This window comes from Suncus etruscus, chromosome 1 (assembly GCF_024139225.1).
Source record: "Suncus etruscus isolate mSunEtr1 chromosome 1, mSunEtr1.pri.cur, whole genome shotgun sequence".
Lineage (NCBI taxonomy): Eukaryota > Metazoa > Chordata > Mammalia > Eulipotyphla > Soricidae > Suncus > Suncus etruscus.
Window position 1 is genome coordinate 7,269,109 of NC_064848.1, and position 18,402 is coordinate 7,287,510.

General features: G+C 40.7%; 1 protein-coding gene across 1 annotated transcript in view; it reads left to right on the forward strand.

The window, feature by feature from the left end:
• The window catches only part of CLPX (caseinolytic mitochondrial matrix peptidase chaperone subunit X), a 58,387-nt gene that overhangs the window by 19,508 nt on the left and 20,477 nt on the right, over positions 1–18,402 (forward strand). The window contains exons 4-9 of the mRNA XM_049777849.1: positions 7,618–7,772; positions 10,804–10,963; positions 12,611–12,652; positions 15,772–15,948; positions 16,545–16,709; positions 17,979–18,067. Coding sequence (XP_049633806.1) covers positions 7,618–7,772; positions 10,804–10,963; positions 12,611–12,652; positions 15,772–15,948; positions 16,545–16,709; positions 17,979–18,067 — 788 coding nt within the window. The remainder of the gene's footprint in view (positions 1–7,617; positions 7,773–10,803; positions 10,964–12,610; positions 12,653–15,771; positions 15,949–16,544; positions 16,710–17,978; positions 18,068–18,402) is intronic.

An 18,402-nucleotide genomic window follows, 5' to 3' on the forward strand; every position in this document is an offset into this window, starting at 1 on the left:
GCTTGCAAGGCAAACGCCGCTGTGCTATCTCTCCGGGCCCAAGATCTCTTTGCTGTAGGAATTCTAATTGTAATTGGAAGTTAAGAAAGTGTAAGAAAACAGTGAAAGATGACATATATGTAATTTAGTAAGCAAACATTTTTTTTAGTAGTAAATAAACTTTTACCAACTCATTCACATAGGCCTATAAAACTCCTGTCTTTGTCCTCTGTACTTGACACTGTTGTTCTCCAACCCTTTCCTGCACAAGTAAGATGCCCTGCAGTTAGACCGGCCCTCCTTTTTTGCTGACCTATCATTAAAATCTCAGAGGGCCTCCCTTTTGAAGTCATGGGCATTACTGTTTAGGCACATCCCTACACATCTGAATATCCTTTGTGTGTGTGGGTGTGTGGGTGGGGTGGGGGGGGGGGGAGGAGCCCATATCATACTTGGGGCTTACTCTTGGCTCTATGCTCAGGAATAGAGCCCAGGTCTGCTGCATGTAAGGTAGTACCTACTGTATTATCACTCCCCCAATCTTTTTGTAGAAAAAATATTTAACCCTTTATTCTTTCATTTTAAACTTTATTTGGGGTTACTGGGAATTGAACCCAAGGCCTTAGAGTTGTACCTCATTCACACCCCTATATTTTATCCATTTTAGATTCAGCTATCTTTTGTATATGGGGGGAGGGTCATATCAGTAGAGTTCAAGGCTTACTCCTAGCTCTGCATCAGGGGTCCTGGCAGGACTGAAGGACCATATGTGGTGCTGGAGATCCAATCTGGGTTGGTCACTTGTAAGGCAAGAGCCTTCGAGCCATACTGTCTCACCAGTTAAATTTTTTTGTTTCCGTTTTTGTTTTGGGGCCATATCTGGCAATGCTCAGGGCTTACTCTTGGCTCTGCACTCAGAAGTGTCACACGGTGTGGCCTAGAAACAAACAAACAAACAAAAAAGGAATCATTCCTAATGGTAGACCATATGGGATAATGGGGATCAAGCCAATGGGGTTGGTGATTCAATGCAGTGGCGTGAAGTTGCAGTTTTGGTCAGGCCTTGGAGTGCTGGAAACTATCAGAATCACCTACACACCATACCAATTCCACAGAACTGGTTGGGGTCACAGGGCCACATCCAACATTGCTAGGGAGGTTGTATATGAAAAGATCTAGCGGACTAGATCCTGACACCCTGTACTCTCTCCCTGGCCTCAATATCAAATTTGTTGCTCTATCTCTTCTCAATGCACAAGGTAAGTGATTTAATTTTCAGATTGGAATTTAAATTATTCATGACTTTTTGAGTTCTTTTTTCAACTATTTTATAATGTAAAACTTATTCTCAGTGGTTGGACTCATAGTATAGATAAAACAAACCAAAGAAAGTTCCCAAAATTAACATATCAAGTTAGCTTCATGTTTGCATGAATTGTCAAATATGACTACCTTTGTGTTTATTTTTTGTTTTGGGGCCACACTTGGCTGTACTCGGGGCTTACTCCTGCCTATATTTAGGAAACACTCTTGGCAGAACTTGGTACCATTGTGGTGCCAAGGATTGAACTCTCATACTATCTCTCCAGCCCCAAATGAAGTAATTTTATTTAAAAATTTTTTTTTTATTTAAAGAAAATGCATCACATAAGTTGACATAACTGATCATAATACATTTGTTTCAAGATGACAAAAAGTAAGTTATTAAAAATTAGAAAGAAAATAGAAAAACTAAAAAAAATAAATAAAATGGAAGAGAAGATAAAAAGAAAGAAGAAGGGGCCAGAGAGATAGCATGGAGGTAAGGCATTTGCCTTTCATGCAGAAGGTCATTGGTTCGAATCCCGGCATCCCATATGGTCCCCCGTGCCTGCCAGGAGCAATTTCTGAGCCTGGAGCCAGGAATAACCCCTGAGCACTGCCGGGTGTGACCCAAAAAAAAAACCACAAAAAAAAAAAAAAGAAGGAAAAGCAAGTATAGTTGTAAAAATTATTGTATATCCAATAAAGTCATATTAATACAATAGCAGAAGGTTTAGTAAGCTCTTTTAACCCCAAATGAACTAATTTTAAACTAGAATTATATATACAATACTTTAAAAAAATTACACTTTGGATGAAAATGAAATATTTCTTCAATGATTTGGCAATTATATTGAACTCTGAAACTTCTTCAAAGTCATGAAAAATACTCATGTAAATCTGATAAATTTTTTTTTGGTTTATTGGGCCACACCTGTTTGACTCTCAGGGGTTACTGCTGGCTATGCGCTCAGAAATCGCCCCTGGTTTGGGGGGACCATATGGGATGCCGGGGGATCGAACCTCGGTCGGTCCGTCCTAGACTAGCTCTTGCAAGGCAGACGCCTTACCTCTAGCGCTACCTCTCCGGCCCCAATCTGATATATATATATTTTACTAAGATAAATCTGTTGGTATACTAAGCAAGGATGCTTCCTGGTATTCTATATATAAATAAAGGAATATGTAGATTACTTACAGTAGTTCATTTAAAGAAAAGCTGTTTATCCAGATAGTTGAAATAGAGCTAGACTTTCATTTGTGGGGGTGATCACATTAGTAATTTCAGAGGTTACTCCTGGCTCTGCATTTAGGAATTACTCCTGGTGATGCTTGAGGGACATATGGAATGTTGGGGATCAAACCCAGGTCACACATGCAAGGCAAGTATCTTACCTGTTGTACTGTGTCTCTGTCCCCCGAAAGCTAGGTGTTTTTTTTTTTTTTTTGAGGGGGGACCATAATTGGTAGCACTCGGGAGTTACTCCTGGCTCTGAGATCACTCCTAGCGGGCTTGGTGGGGGGGGGGGACGGACATATGGGATGCTAGGAATCAAAATGAGGTCGGCTGCATGCAAAGCAAACACCCTCCCTACTGTACTATCACTCTGACCCACTAAAGCTAGATTTTCTTTTTTTTTGGGGGGGGGGAGGTTGCACCAGGTGACACTCAGGAGTTACTCCTGGCTCTGCATTCAGAAATTGCTCCTAGTTCTGGGGACCATATGGGACGCCAGGGAATCGAACCTCGTCCGTCCTGGGTCAGCCATATGCAAGGCAAATGCCCTACTGCTGCACTATCACTCCGGCCCCTTAGGCTAGATTTTTTTTTGTTTGTTTTTTTGTTTTGTTTTTTGGGTCATACCCGACAGTGCTCAGGGGTTACTCCTGGCTCTATGCTCAGAAATCACTCCTGGCAGGCTCAGGGGTCCCTATGGGATGCCAGGATTTGAACCACTGACCTTCTGCATGTAAGGCAAATGCCTTACCTCCATGCTATCTCTCCGGCCCCTTAAGTTAGATTTTTTTTTTTTGGTTTTTGGGCCACACCCGGTGGTGCTCAGGGGTTACTCCTGGCTGTCTGCTCAGAAATAGCTCCTGGCAGGCAAGGGGGACCATATGGGACACCAGGATTCGAACCAACCACCCTTGGTCCTGGATCGGCTGCTTGCAAGGCAAACACCGCTGTGCTATCTCTCCGGGCCCTAAGTTAGATATTTTAAAGAAAGTTTTAGGAGTGAAAGTTTTTAGGTGTGAAGTTAACAAATTGCAGTACTTGTATTTTGTTTCTGAAATAGCATTTTGATAAATAAAAGTGAATCCTTGAACTTAGGTGTACTTTGAACATGTTTCAGAGTAAAATTGTATTGCAAGTATTCAGGTGGAATTTAAGCAACCCTTTCAGCAGTAAGCAGAGAGGGATGTGTTTGTTTGTGTTTAATCTCTTTCCCTTTGACCCAATTTCTTTATAGAAATATTTTGTCCCTGTGTTCCCAGGCCAGATTTTCCTGTCACACTGCCTGAACTAGATCAGAGGCCTCTGCTCTTTAATCCTTGCTCTATTTAGAACCTAACACTTGTGAAGTGGGCCCACAATCTAGAATAAAGCCATTAGTCAATGGCTTTCTTATTGGTGAAAAATGGTGGTAAGAATGTTTTAGGCTGATGTTAAATTGGAATGACTTGATACTTTTCTGCTTTATGTAACCATTTATAAGTGATCAAGAAATAGAAAACATAAATGGGCTTCTTTAGTTTAGGAATTCTTCTAGAATTTAGTTAGTATTTGGGTCACACCCTGCAGGGCTTGGTCCTGATTCTGCACTCAGGGATCATGGTTCAGGGCACCCTACTCAAGTCAGGGATCCAAACTGGATGCAAGGCAAGTGCCCTCTCTGCTGTACTGTTGTTGCTTTTGCCCCAGAGGGAAGAAATCTTAACTTTTAAGGTATGAACTAGGTTGGGGTTTGGTTTTTGTTGTTGTTGTTGTTATTGTTTTTGTTTTTTTTGGGCCATGCCCAGTGAAGCTCAGAGGTCACTCCTGACTCTGCACTCAAGAACCACTCCTGGCAGTGCTTAGGAGACCATATGGATCCTAGGGATCAAACCCATATCAGTCTCATGCAAGACAAGCTCCTTACCCATGATACTCTCTGCCCCTGAGCTTGTTATTTTAATTTTATTTTATTTTGACTTTTGGGTCACACCTAGCTTTGCACTCAGGTATTACTCCAGGTAGTGCATGGTCGACCATATGGGATGCCAGGGATTGAACCAGGATTTATCATGTGCGAGGCAAATGCCCAACTATACTATCTCTCTGGCCCTCTCTCAACCTTTTCTTTCTTTCTTTTTCCCCCTCACAACCTTTTCTAACCTACTCCTCCTGAGGGTGATCTCTGAAAGCAGCCAAGTAGAAAGTCTCATATACTATAAATTGATACAGAGAAAAGACATAGATGAATCAGATGCATGTTAATAGGTCTAAGAATTAAGTTTTTGTGTTAACATTTGTATAATCTGCCTAGACAAGTAAAATGCCAAAAAAAGAAAAACCACATTTTATCTATAGGGCTCTCTTTGGGTATACATGAAGTACAAAATTTGCAAATACATTTAAACCTTACCATAGGGGCTGGAGAGATAGTACAGTAGTAGGACATTTGCCTTGCATTCGGCTGACCTGAGAGGGACCTGGGTTGATTCTTGGCATCTTATATGGGCCCCAGCCTGCCAGGGGCAATTTCTGAGAGCAGAGTCAGGAATGAACCCTGAGCATTGCTGGGTATGGCCCAAAAACCAATCAACCAATCAAGTTTTTGTGGTTTTTTTTTTTTTTTTCCTTTTTTGGTTTTTGGGCCACACCCTGCGGTGCTCAGGGGTTACTCCTGGCTGTCTGCTCAGAAATAGTTCCTGACAGGCATGGGGGACCCTATGGGACACCGGGATTCGAACCAACCACCTTAGGTCCAGGATCGGCTTCTTGCAAGGCAAGCACTGCTGTGATATCTCTCCGGCCCCAAGTTTTTTTTTTTTTGTTTTTTGTTTTTTAAAGAATTATCACTTAAACATCACACACACACACACACACACACACTCACACTCACATACACTACTTCAGCCCATAGCCTTGCTTACAAAGAAAGAAAAAGGTGCCAAAGCTAAATATAGCACAGTGGGGAGATCCTTTGCTTTGCACACAGTCAACCTGGGTTTGATCTCTGACATCACATATGATCTCCCAAGCACCGCCAGATATGACCCCTCAGCGCAGACTATAGTAGCCCTGAGCACTTCTGGGTGTGGCCCCTCTCCAAATAAAAAGGAAGAAAGAAATACAGGTTGGAATTGAGACATTTATTTTGCTGTGTTTTGGGCCACACCCCATGTTCTTAGTCCTGGTAGCGCTTGGAGGAACTTTTTTTGGGGGCGGGGGGGGGGGCACAATGGGTGGTGCTTGGGGCTTACTCCTGGCTCTGCTTAGGTATCACACCTGGTAGGACTTGGGGGAACATCAGGGGTGTTGGGACTAAACCTAGGAAGGCTGTGTGCAAGGCAAGCACCTTCCCTTCCTGCTGTACTATTTCTTCTCCAACCCCTTTTATTGTCACTTTTAGTAGCACTTCATTATTTTCACTTATTTACTCATTTATTTATTTATTTTGGGTTTTGGGCCATACCGCTGATGCTCAGGGATTACTCCTGCCTATGTGCTCAGAAATCGCTCCTGGCTTGGGGGACCATATGGGACATCGAGGATCAAACCCAGATCCGTCCTGGGTCAGCTGCAAGAAAGGCAAACGCCCTACCGCTGTGCAATCGCTCTGGCTCCATTTGCATTATTTTTAAAACTTTCATGATTGAATTAAGCCAGTATAGGGGCCGGGGAGACAGTATAATGGGTAGGGCATTTGCCTTATACACAGCCAATCGAGGTTTGTTCTCTGGTATCCCAAATGATCCCCTGAGCACTGCCTGGTGTGGCCAAAACCCAAAATGAAATAAATTAGTTCATTAAGTCAGTATGATTGAGAAAATTCTCATGTTTTGTTAGATCCTTAGTGGCCTTTAAGGGTTAATAAATAGGAATTAGTGCTGTAGTTAAAGATAAAAACAAGGGGCTGGAGAGATAGCATGGTGGTAAGGTGTTTGCCTTGCATGCAGAAGGTCGGTGGTTCGAATCCTGGCATCCCATATGGTCCCCTGAGCCTGCCAGGAGCAATTTTTGAGCATAGAGCCAGTAATAATCCCTGAGGAGTAACCCCTGAGCACCACCGGGTGTGGCCCAAAAACCAAAAAAAAAAAAAAAATAAAGATAAAAATAAGTTATGAAATAATATTATGTATTTAACAACTCAAAGTTCTTAAGTTGCAAAAAACCTCCTATCTAGTCTTTTGGAATTAAAATTTATGTCCTTTAACTTTTATGCATTATGATATTTTCATTACAAAGATAAATGGATTTAATTTTATTTTCACTGTTTCAAGTATTTCACCAAACTAAATGATTAATAGGATTCTAGAGATAGTACAGCAGATAGGGCATTTGCCTTGCACATGGCTGACCTGGGGTTTGATTCTTTTTTTTTTTTTTTAAATAAAATCTTTAAGCTCCATGATTACAAGCATGGTTTCAGTCATAAACAGAACACCCCCCTTTACCAGTGCAACATTCCTACCACCAATGCCTCCCTCCCTCCTTCCAATTCTCAATCTCTCATAAGGTCCCCCACATATGGCCGGGCATTCCTGAGTACAGTTAGGAGTAACCCTTGGGACTGTTAGGTTGTCTCTCACTTCCCAAAATACAATACAGTAAAATTACTACTTAATGTATAGTGGTGGTTTTTTGGGGGGATGTGTGGGGCACACAACCAGTGATACTCAGGGCTTACTCCTGGTTCTGTGTAAGAAATCACTTTTGGCAGTGCACAGGGGACCAGTACCCAGATCAGCTAGTGCCAGACAAGCACCTTACCGTTGTACTATCTTTCTGGCCCCTTAGAGTGGTGGTCTTGAAAATTAACTTTTGTGAGAAGTTGAAAGAATGTCAACTCATCCTTTCTCTCCTCCAATTAGTTCCTTCACTCAGTGGTACGTTTACTGTAAGGTTTACCATAAAATGAAAGAAACTAGTAGAAATGAACAAAACGTAGTTTACCGAACTCATCTATCTCCATCATAGGTGAAAACTCAACTCTGTGGCTCGTGGAGTGAAGTGCAAACAAGCCTTACTTTTTGTTAAGATGACATGGTTTTTGTTTTCAGTGCATACTTAAGGTTAGACATTTTTCCGGTTATTTTATTTTCTTTGCTGACCTACCTTTCCTTTTTCAGCATCAACTCGTTTTGTGAAGTGTGAAAAATGTCATCATTTTTTTGTTGTGCTATCCGAAGCCGACTCAAAGAAAAGCATAATTAAAGAACCCGAATCAGCAGCAGAAGCTGTGAAATTAGCATTTCAACAAAAACCACCTCCTCCCCCCAAGAAGGTAGAGGTCTTGGCTCGGTCTTACAGACATTTCATTGCGAAAATATTTCATTGCCTTTTTCTACCCAGTTGTTATGGAAGTCTAATAGTACTGTCTAAATTAGTATTGTAATTCAAAATATATTGTATCTGGCTATATTGCTACTGGTATTCCAGGATAATAATATTGGTTAACAATGAAATATAATTGGGGGAATAGCCAAATTAGTGTTAAGGCTAATATAAAACAATATCCTTAGGATAGAGCAGCTCTGAATTTACTTTTGTTAGTTTGGGACACTACTTGACACTAGCCTATGCTTCCCCCACTGTCCACTTGGAGGTAAAACAGACTCAAGTCTAAACATGGAAGCAGTTATTTTTTCACAGCCCTGTGTGCTGTGATCTTATGTGACTTATTTGTATGAAACTCAGCAGCGTACTTCCAACTCCCTTGCTTGCTGTGTGTTATCGGGGCTGGGCACTTGCTCGGGGCTGGGCACCCTCTCTTTTATGTGTAACCCTCAGTTACTGTTGCCTGTTGCCCCAGTGTCCCGATGCTTTGCTCCACCTGTCAGTGTGCTGAGGGAGAGTTCTTCCTTCTGGATATGATTATGAGACATAAAGACACTAAAAACAGGTAGCAAAACATATGGTTATCACTAAAGAATCATGTTGCGGTTGGAGAGATATATAGTTCAGCGGCTATGGCACTTGCCTGGCTTGCGGCTGACGTGGGTTCAGAATCTCCCATATGATGCCCTGAGCACTGCCAAGAGTCATTACTGACTTTAGAGCCAGGAGTAACCCCTGAGCATCATTAGGAGTGCCTCCCCCCCCCAAGAACCCACCTAAAAAATGTGGTGGAAAATATAGCTATTAAGTTTTCATATTATCTGCTTGTTTGTGTTTTCTAGAAAGTAAATAAGAAACTGAACTATTTTCAGGAATTAGTTAATATTAAAAGCTAAATTACTAAAAGCTGAAGGAATTTACTCAATATTCCAAACTGTCAGCAACATGCAAATATTCACTAGAGGTTTAGTTTTTTAAAAATAAAGTTTTTGGGGCCCAGAGAGATAGCACAGCGGCATTTGCCTTGCAAGCAGCTGATCCAGGACCAAAGGTGGTTGGTTCGAATCCCGATGTCCCATATGGTCCCCTGTGCCTGCCAGGAGCTATTTCTGAGCAGATAGCCAGGAGTAACCCCTGAGCACTGCCGGGTGTGGCCCCCCCCCAAAAAAAAATAAATTAAAAAAAATAAAGTTTTTGTGGTGAGAGAGATAGTATAGCAGGTAGGATATATGCCTTGCATGCAGCAGACCTTGATTCACTCCTTGGAATCCCATATGATCCCAGGAGAGTAGAGCCAGAAGTAAGACCTGAGTACCTCAAGTGTGGCCCAAAAAGACAAAAAAATTAATAAGGCTTTAGATTGCTATTTAGGTAAATGAGTAGCTTTTAAATTAATATTTGATGATGAGATGAAAAACTAGCGAGGGGGCCAGAGAGATAGCTCATTGGGCTTGTTTTGCAGGAGACCTGGATTCATTCTCTCCCCAGTACCACATGTACCCTAAGCACTGCCAGAAGTATCCCCTGAATATTGCCAGTTGTTGCCTCACTCCTACTCCCAATACATTACATAACACACACATTTCTCTCTCTCTCTCTCTCTCTCTCTCTCTCTCTCTCTCTCTCTCTCTCTTTCTCTCTCTCCCTCTCTCTCTCCCCCCTCTCTCCTCTCTCCTCTCTCTCTCTCCTCTCTCCTCTCTCTCTCAAATGAAAGTACTAGTAAGCATTTCATCTCCCATTATCTACATCAGAGATACCAGATTTATTTGGTCTACTTTTTTAAAAAAAAGTAAATACTCCAGCTTTCTGCTGGAAGTGAGCCTTCAGGTGAGTGAACAGAAAACCTTCCAGGCTACTATTGAACCCTAATTGCCCCAGTGCCCACCCCCAAGGATGGTACCACTCATTTTAGGAAAGACAGATCTGGACTTTGCTCTTTAAAAAATAACACATTTAATTAATGCCAGAGAAAAGGCAAAATGTTAGTAAGTTGTTTTTTTTTTGGGGGGGGTGGGTTTTTGGACCACACTTGGCAGAGCTAAGGGGTTACTCCTGGTTCTGAACTCACTAATGACTCTTGGCGGTGCTCAGGGAACTATATGGGATACTAAGGTTTGAATTCAGGTCAGACACTTGCCAAGCAAACGCCCTACCTTTGTACTAGCTTTCTAGTCCCAAATGTTAGTAGTATTAAAACACATAGGTATTGGGAGAATAATAGCATTTAATTATATAATGCCTGAATTTTAAATAGGTTCAGATGGGGCAGGAGAGAAAGGATAGGGATAAGGTGCTTGTCTTGTAGGCTGCTAACCCAGGTTCCGTTTCCAGCACTGCCTCTGGTTTAAGCCCATCAGGAGTGATCCCTGAGCATAGAGCAGGAGTAAGCCCTGAGCACAGCCTGTTGTGATCTAAACAAAACAAAAGATCCTAGCCAGTACTCTAGTCGAATGCTGCTATAGGTGATACAAAGTACCACATTACTTTATTAGATACGAAAACAGTTTGATATATACCACTAAGAATTATGAAAAATAATGAACCCTTGTTTTTAAAAATAAATGGGTGCACTTTTTGTGAAGAATTATTTGCATCGGATTGAGAGGTACAGAAAGTATTTTAATCATTTAAATTAATGATATGCTTAGACTACAGTGGTATGTGTAGGCATCTAATTGACTTTGATATCAACTATAAAATTTAGGAATTGATGGCATTGTTAATAGAACAATAGTTGGCAAAGCATTTATAGGGAACAGTGACACTTTATTAAGCTAGAGAACAAATGAATTGTGTTTTTAGTTCATTTAGGATTTTGGGTCTCATTGCTAGATAATATACTTAGTCCATGGCATTTTATTTCTGATAAAAATCTTTGTTCAAATTTATAGTTTTAAGCAAATATTCTCGGTAATAACTGCTTGCTATGTGTTCTTATGATAGCTCACAGTGAATTATCATACCTAAACATCTTTCAGATTTATAACTACCTCGACAAGTATGTTGTTGGCCAGTCATTCGCTAAAAAGGTGCTTTCAGTTGCTGTGTACAATCATTACAAGAGAATATATAATAATATCCCAGCTAATTTGAGACAACAAGCAGAGGTTGAGAAGCAGACATCTTTAACACCAAGAGGTTAGTGTTTCGATATTGGCCAAATAGATATTACTCTCGACAGAAATCTTGATTTATAATTCCTTTTATCTTTTTTTGTTTTTGGGGCCATACCCGGTGGCACTCAGGGGTTACTCTTGGCTCTGTGCTCAGAAGTCGCTTCTGGCAGACTTGGGGACCACATGGGATCTAGGAATTGAACCCAGGTCTGTCTCAGGTCAGCCATGTGCAAGGCAAATGCCCTACCTCTGTGCTATGCCATCACTCTACCCTCACTTTTTTTGTTTGTTTACTTTTGGTTTTGGGTCACAACCGGCATCGCTCAGGGGTTATTCCTGGCTCTACACTCAGAAATTCCTCCTGGCAGGCTTGGTGGGACCACATGGGATGCCGGGATTCGAACCACTGTTCTTCTGTATACAAGGCAAACGCCCTACCTCCATGCTACCTCTCTGGCCCCTATCCCCTTACTTTTATCTTAAAACACTAAGTGCAATTTATCGTTTTCCACATAAAACATTCTAGTAGGTTGCTATCAGCATTTAAAAAATTAATAGATGAAAATCTAAAATATCAGAGTATGTTTACTTATTGTTAAGTGCTATTTCCTAAAACTTTGTTTTTCAGTTACATGTTCATGAGTTTGAGTTTGAGAGTAAAATTGTTGTTTGGTGCCAGAGATCAGACCCAGGGCTTCAGTCATTGCAAAACAAGTGTTCTTCTGTTGAAATGTATCCCCAGTCCTTAAAGATGTGACTCAATGGTAGAGTTCTTGCTTGCATGTGAAAGCTTTTTGTTTGTTTTGGGGCCACACTTAGCTTTGCTCAGGGGTTATACTTGGCTCTGTACTCAGTAACCCTGGTACTGCTCAGGGGGACCACATGTGATGCTGGGATTTGACCCTGGGTTTGCCTCATGCTAGGCAAATGCCTACCTGCTATACTATCTTTTTGACCCCAGAATTAGTTACTTTATTTTAAAAAGCATAACTTATGGTCACTGATGGAAGACTTGGACCTTGCATTTTTATGAAGTTCAACATGATTTTTTTTTTTTTTTTGGTTTTTTGGGCCACACCCATTTGATGCTCAGGGGTTACTCCTGGCTACGCACTCAGAAATCCCTGGCTTGGGGGGACCATATGGGACGCCGGGGGATCGAACCTTGGTCCTTCCTTGGCTAGCGCTTGCAAGGCACACACCTTACCTCTAGCGCCACCTCGCCGACCCCTCAACATGATTTTTTATGGGTCCTTTGTTTTATAGTGTTCTTGCTTTGTTGCTTGATTTTGGGGAGGGAGCCACAGTAGGTCATGCTGAGGGGCAACTCCTAACTCTGCTGGGGAACCAAACAGTTCTGGGTGTGGAACTTGGACCTTCTCCCATACCAGAGCAAGCACTCAACCTACTAAATTCTCTCCTTGGCCCCTAGATACCTAATTTGTGTTTGACAATTGTGAATACAAACAAATGGACATCCATCATCAAGTATTTTTCTTTTTTTAGTATAAAAAAGATATAATGTATAGATTCTTTTATAATGTGGAAATCTAAAATGTTAAGGAATAAGATTCCATGTATATGGATGAACACAAGAAATGGGATTCTTCTTATTTGTTCCTGTGAACAAATATGTAAGAGTTTAATGTTGCTATCTTTACTTTCTTAGAGTTGGAGATCAGAAGACGAGAGGATGAGTACAGATTCACGAGTAAGTGCCCTCTCCTCGCCCCTCCTTCCTTTGCAGTCTGCCTCCATGAAATGTCAGCAGTGGAGAGTGGTGGTGGGAATAAGTATGCTTTTTATATTATTAAAAAGAAGTTGTGGGCCGGAGAGATAGCACAGCGGCGTTTGCCTTGCAAGCAGCCGATCCAGGACCTAAGGTGGTTGGTTCGAATTCCAGTGTCCCATATGGTCCCTGTGCCTGTCAGGAGCTATTTCTGAGCAGATAGCCAGGAGTAACCCCTGAGCACCGCCGGGTGTGCCCCCCCCCCCCAAAAAAAAAGAAGTTGTATATTACCCAAACATGTTTATTATAGTATATTTGGTGGTAAAAGTTTTTTTATAACCTACTTGGGTTATTTCAGGTATTTGATTTTATCTTTTCTGTTGTGATTCTTCAGGGTTCTTTTTGGAAGTTTTGTTTTATTTTGTTGGTGGGAGAGGGCACTCCCATTGTTACTCCCAGGGTTACTCCTGGCAACATTCAGGAGAGACCATATGTGATACCAGGGTTCAAAGCCAGGTCAGCCAAATGTAGAACAATACTATTGCCTGCCCTGTTGTGATAATACTTACATTATTTATCTATATCAATGTATAGAAATGTCTATATAACTTGTTGGTTTATTTCTCTTCCCTTCCATTTTTGTGGTTTTGTAAGGTGTGAAATATGGATCAATCTTTAATATATGACAATTCAATTGTTCCAACATCATTTGTTGAATACTATTTTTATTGCATTTCAAATTATTGACTATTTTGTCAAAGAGTAATTGACCATATACTTGGGGGTTTATCACTGGATATTCTATTCTGATCCATTGGTCTGGAAGTCTGTTTTGTTCCAAAACCATGCTGTTTTGATCACTGTGGCTTTGGAGTAGAGCTTCAAATTAGGTAATGAGATGCCTCCCTAGTTTCTTGTTTTTGAATATGGATTTGGCTATCCTAGTTTTGTTTTGTTTTTTGGTTTTTGGGCCACACCTAGTGAGGCTCAGGGGTTACTCCTGGCTATGCACTCAGAAATTCCTCCTGGCTTGGGGGATCATATGGGAGGCCAGGGGATTGAACCATAGTCTTTCCTAGGTCAGCTGTATGCAAGGCAAACACCCTACTGCTGTGCCACCACTTCGGTACCCTATCCGAGGTTAATCCATTGTTCTAAGTCCCTGAATAATGTTGCCTGCATTTGATTAGGGATTGCATTGAATCTATATAGTAGTTTAGGTAAGATGGTCATTTTGATGATATTGATTCTTCCAATCCATGAGCTTGAACTGTTCTTCCATTTCCTTAGGTCTTCTTTTATTTCTTTCTGAAGTATTTTGAAGTTTTCATGGTACAAGTCTCTCACTTCTCTTGTTAGGTTGATTTCTAGGTACTTGATAATTTTGGACACTATTTTAAACAGGTTAGACTCTTTGATCTCTGTGTTCTGAGTCATTATTTGTATAAAAGAATATGACTGTCTTTTGTGTATTGACTTTGTAGCCAGTCACTTTGCTATATCGGTTTATTGTTTCTTAGGAGCTTTTTTGTGGACTCTTTAAGGTCTTCGATGTATATCATCATCTCATCTGCAAATAGAGATAGTTTGACTTTCTCTTTTCCAACTTGGGTTTCTTTGATTTCCTTCTCTTGTCTGCTATTGCTAGGACATCTAATACTGTGTTGAATAAGAGTGGAGGCAGTGGACATCTTTGAAAAGGCAATTTTCTTGCCTAATATGGTTGTAATATAGCAAAGTCTGTGAATTATTCCTTAACCATTAAATCTCAGAAGTAATGTAATGTAAGTTTAAATATTATTATTAGTATTAGCAATAGCACAGCAGGTAGGGCATTTTCTTTGTACACAGCCCACCTTGGGGTTCAATCCGTAGCATCTCCTATGGTCCCTGAGCCTGCTAGGAGTAATTTCTGAGCACAGAGCCAAGAGAGTAACCCTTGTCTGCTCCTGGTGTGGCCTTAAATACCCCCCATATATTTTTTCTCTGTTCCTAAACAAAATATTAATAAAACGTATCCTCTCCGATTTTAAATATAAATGTGGAAGCACTTTTGTTTTATTTTTAGTTTATTTTGGGGGGAGGGCACATCCAGTGGTGCTGAGAGGACCATATGGAATGCAGGGAATGAACTTGGGTCACCACATGCAAGTCAAACACTCTCCCTGCTCCATGTGTGTGTGTGTGTGTGTGTGTGTGTGTGTGTGTGTGTGTGTGTGTGTGTGTCTGTGTGTGTCTGTGTGTGTATACATATATATACATGTATATATTATTAAATACTATTTTTGATGACGACAATAATTCTCTACCTTATGTGTATTTCCAAGGTAGTTTAAAAGTGACAGCAAGGGGCCAGAGCAATAGCACAGTGAGTAGGCATTTGCCTTGCAGGTGGCCAACCCTGGTTCAATCCCTGGCATCCCATATGGTGTCGTGTCCCCCCCCCCCCCAGGTCAACTGCGTGCAAGGCATATGCTCCACCGCTGTGCTATCTCTCAGCCCCTATGCTGGGATTTATAAATACATCTTTATATCTTGATTTATCTTTAAAAGTACCTCTAAATTGGGCTGGAGCAGGGAGGGTGTTTGTCTTGCATGTGTTGACCCAAGTTCATTCCCTGACATTCCTTATGGTCTTCTCAGCAACATTGGGTGTGCCCCCCCAAAAAATAAAACAAAAGTGCCTCCAAATTTATATTTGAAATCAAAGAGGATATGTTTTATTGATATTTTATTATTTAGGAACAGAGGAAATAAGTTTCAATGACTTGCCCAAGTTCCTATTTAGAGAGTAAGATAAAAAAACTAAGACTTTCTGACATCTAGCGCTGTTCTCCTTCTCTTCTCCCCTTGAGTGAAAGCCCATTCCATATAGATTCACACTAATAAGAAGGGTAAAAATCTATTTTCATTGCTTGAGGTTCCCTAAATAATCTCATTGTGTTGTACACAAACGTACAAACTGGTGACTTTGAGACTTTTTTAAAAAGTAAGACAGCATATTCAAATATTTAAATGTTTAACTTTTCTAAAAAAGTAGTTTTACATTCATTTCAAGTAAAACACGGTGAGATGAAGGATCTTTGCTTGGCATTTTTCAGAATTACTTCAGATTGCTGGAATCAGTCCCCATGGCAACGCTTTAGGAGCATCAATGCAGCAACAAGTGAATCAACAAATACCTCAGGAAAAACGAGGAGGAGAAGTATTAGATTCTGCCCATGATGATATAAAACTTGAAAAGAGTAATATTCTCTTGCTTGGGCCAACTGGGTCAGGTAAATAACTCTGTGGGGGAGATTTAACTTTGTTAAAAATAGAATGTGAATGATTCTGTAGTGTGTGTTTTGATTAGGGGATTCTTGCTCCTAAGAGGAATAATAAAATAACACTTTCACTGTGTGAAAAGGTGTGGAAAAAATATTTTATTTTACAAAAAATAAATACAAATAAAAAGTATTGTATCTGTGAGTGTATTTGAGGACTCCCTCACATTGCTGTTGGTACCAGTTGGCCACTTAGGCCAGACTGTTCAGTGTTTCAGCTCACTTGTGTTGAGTAAAGAGCTTTCAGTATTTACTGTGGGCAGGGTTATTTAACTTTTGTTTTTGTTTTTTGTTTTTTTGTTTTTTTGGGCCATAGCCTGTGGCGCTCAGGGGTTACTCTGGCTCCGCTCTCAGAAATCGCTCCTGGTAGGCTCTGGGGACCATATGAGATGCCAGGGATAGAACCCAGGTCCGTCAAGGTCGTCCAAATGCAAGGCAAATGCCCTACTGCTGTGTTATTGCTCAGGCCTCTATTTTACAATTTGTAGAGGAACTGTATACAGTAAATGTACTTTTTATAAGCTTTTAATTTCTGTTTCTATTCTTAGGTAAAACTCTGCTGGCACAAACTCTAGCTAAATGCCTGGATGTCCCTTTTGCAATCTGTGACTGTACCACTTTGACTCAGGCTGGTTATGTGGGTGAAGATATTGAATCTGTGATTGCCAAATTGCTCCAGGATGCCAATTATAATGTAGAAAAAGCACAACAAGGTATGATCTCAGCACTGCTTTTCTGTCCCTAGCTGTAGTCCTTTGGAAACATGGTCTGATACTAAACGATACTATTATTTTGTGTAAAGAGAAAAGTTCTCTATGATCATATAAAAATATCATTGTAAAGCATATTCTGGGATGTAATTAAAGGCCATATACGTTTTTTCTTATTGTAAGATTGCAGTTCAGGTGAAAAGAACTGTTCAGTCCATAATTATAGTTCTTATTCTGTGCAAAGATTTTATGTTGGGATTTCAGATTTCATGTTGGGAGGGACCTTGGGGCAAAGGCACAGGTGGGCAGGAGAGGATTTAGGTTTCACTTAGAAGCAGATTAGCCTATTGATCTGTCTGCATTTCTCCTTTCCCACCTATATCGTGTCCTCTTTTCTTTTTTTTGGTTTTGTTTTGTTTTGGGCCACACCCATTGATGTTCAGGGGTTACTCCTGGCTATGTGCTCAGAAATTGCTCCAGCTTGGGGGACCCTATGGGATGCCGAGGGATTGAACCAGGATCCGTCCGAGGCTAGTGTGCTAGGCAAACGCCTTACTGTTCCATGCCACGGCTCTGGCCCTTCTGCCTTCATTTCTATGGAAAAGTTGACAGCTTCTCATCCATATGGTTTTAAGATAAACATTGTGCTATAGGGCTAGAGTGGTAGCACAGCGGTAGGGCATTTGCCTTGCACGTGGCTGACCCAGGACGGACGCGGGTTCTATCCCTGGTGTCCCATATGGTCTCCCGAGTCAGGGGCAGTTTCTGAGGGCAGAGCCAGGAGTAACCCCTGAGCGCTGCTGGGTGTGGCCCAAAAAACAAAACAAAACAAAAAAGAATTGTGCCAGAGACACATGTAACTTGACAGACATGCTCAACAGGCTCCCACAGGCTTTGCAGATTAATCTCTGTTACTGATTATGGTCCTCAGAGCATGGTGAAATGTGACCCCCAAATTAAGAAAAATAAATAAATGAGAAGAAGTAACTAAATACTAGCATTGCCTATACCTCCTTTTCCCACTCTGTACTTTTGTCTCAGCCTCCTCAAATAAAACACCTGAAAACTTTGGGATAGATAATTATTGTCAGGGAATTCTCATAATCAAGTGGTATTTGATAATGCATAAACCATTTACTTAAAGTGATTATAGGGGTAGATAGCAGTATATTTTAACAATGCTAAGATACTGCAGATGTTTAAGTGAATAAATTGAGACTATCTTGTGTTTGCTTCTTTCATACTGTAAATAGAATCCTCCTTAACTTGTAGGAATTGTCTTTCTGGATGAAGTAGATAAGATTGGCAGTGTGCCCGGCATTCATCAGTTACGGGATGTAGGTGGAGAAGGCGTTCAGCAAGTAAGCAGTTGAATATTTTGTTCGTCCACTAGAAAGAAGGGAACACATCAGCCTCCCAAATATTGTACGTTTGGTTTCACATTCCATTAGATTCTGTTGCGATTATTTCTCCCACCATAGATCCCACATGCCATTTGAAGGTAGTTTAGAATATAAGAGAAAGAAAGCTATTGGTGATTTAAAACCAAATTACTTTTCTTAGGAAGATTAAAACATTGTAAAGAACATTTTTTTATTTAAAGGAAATTCAATTTTTTATTGTTGTTGTTCCTCAAAGACCCAGTTAAACATTTTTAAAGGAAAGTTCTGGTTTTAAGTAGACATAAATGAACTTA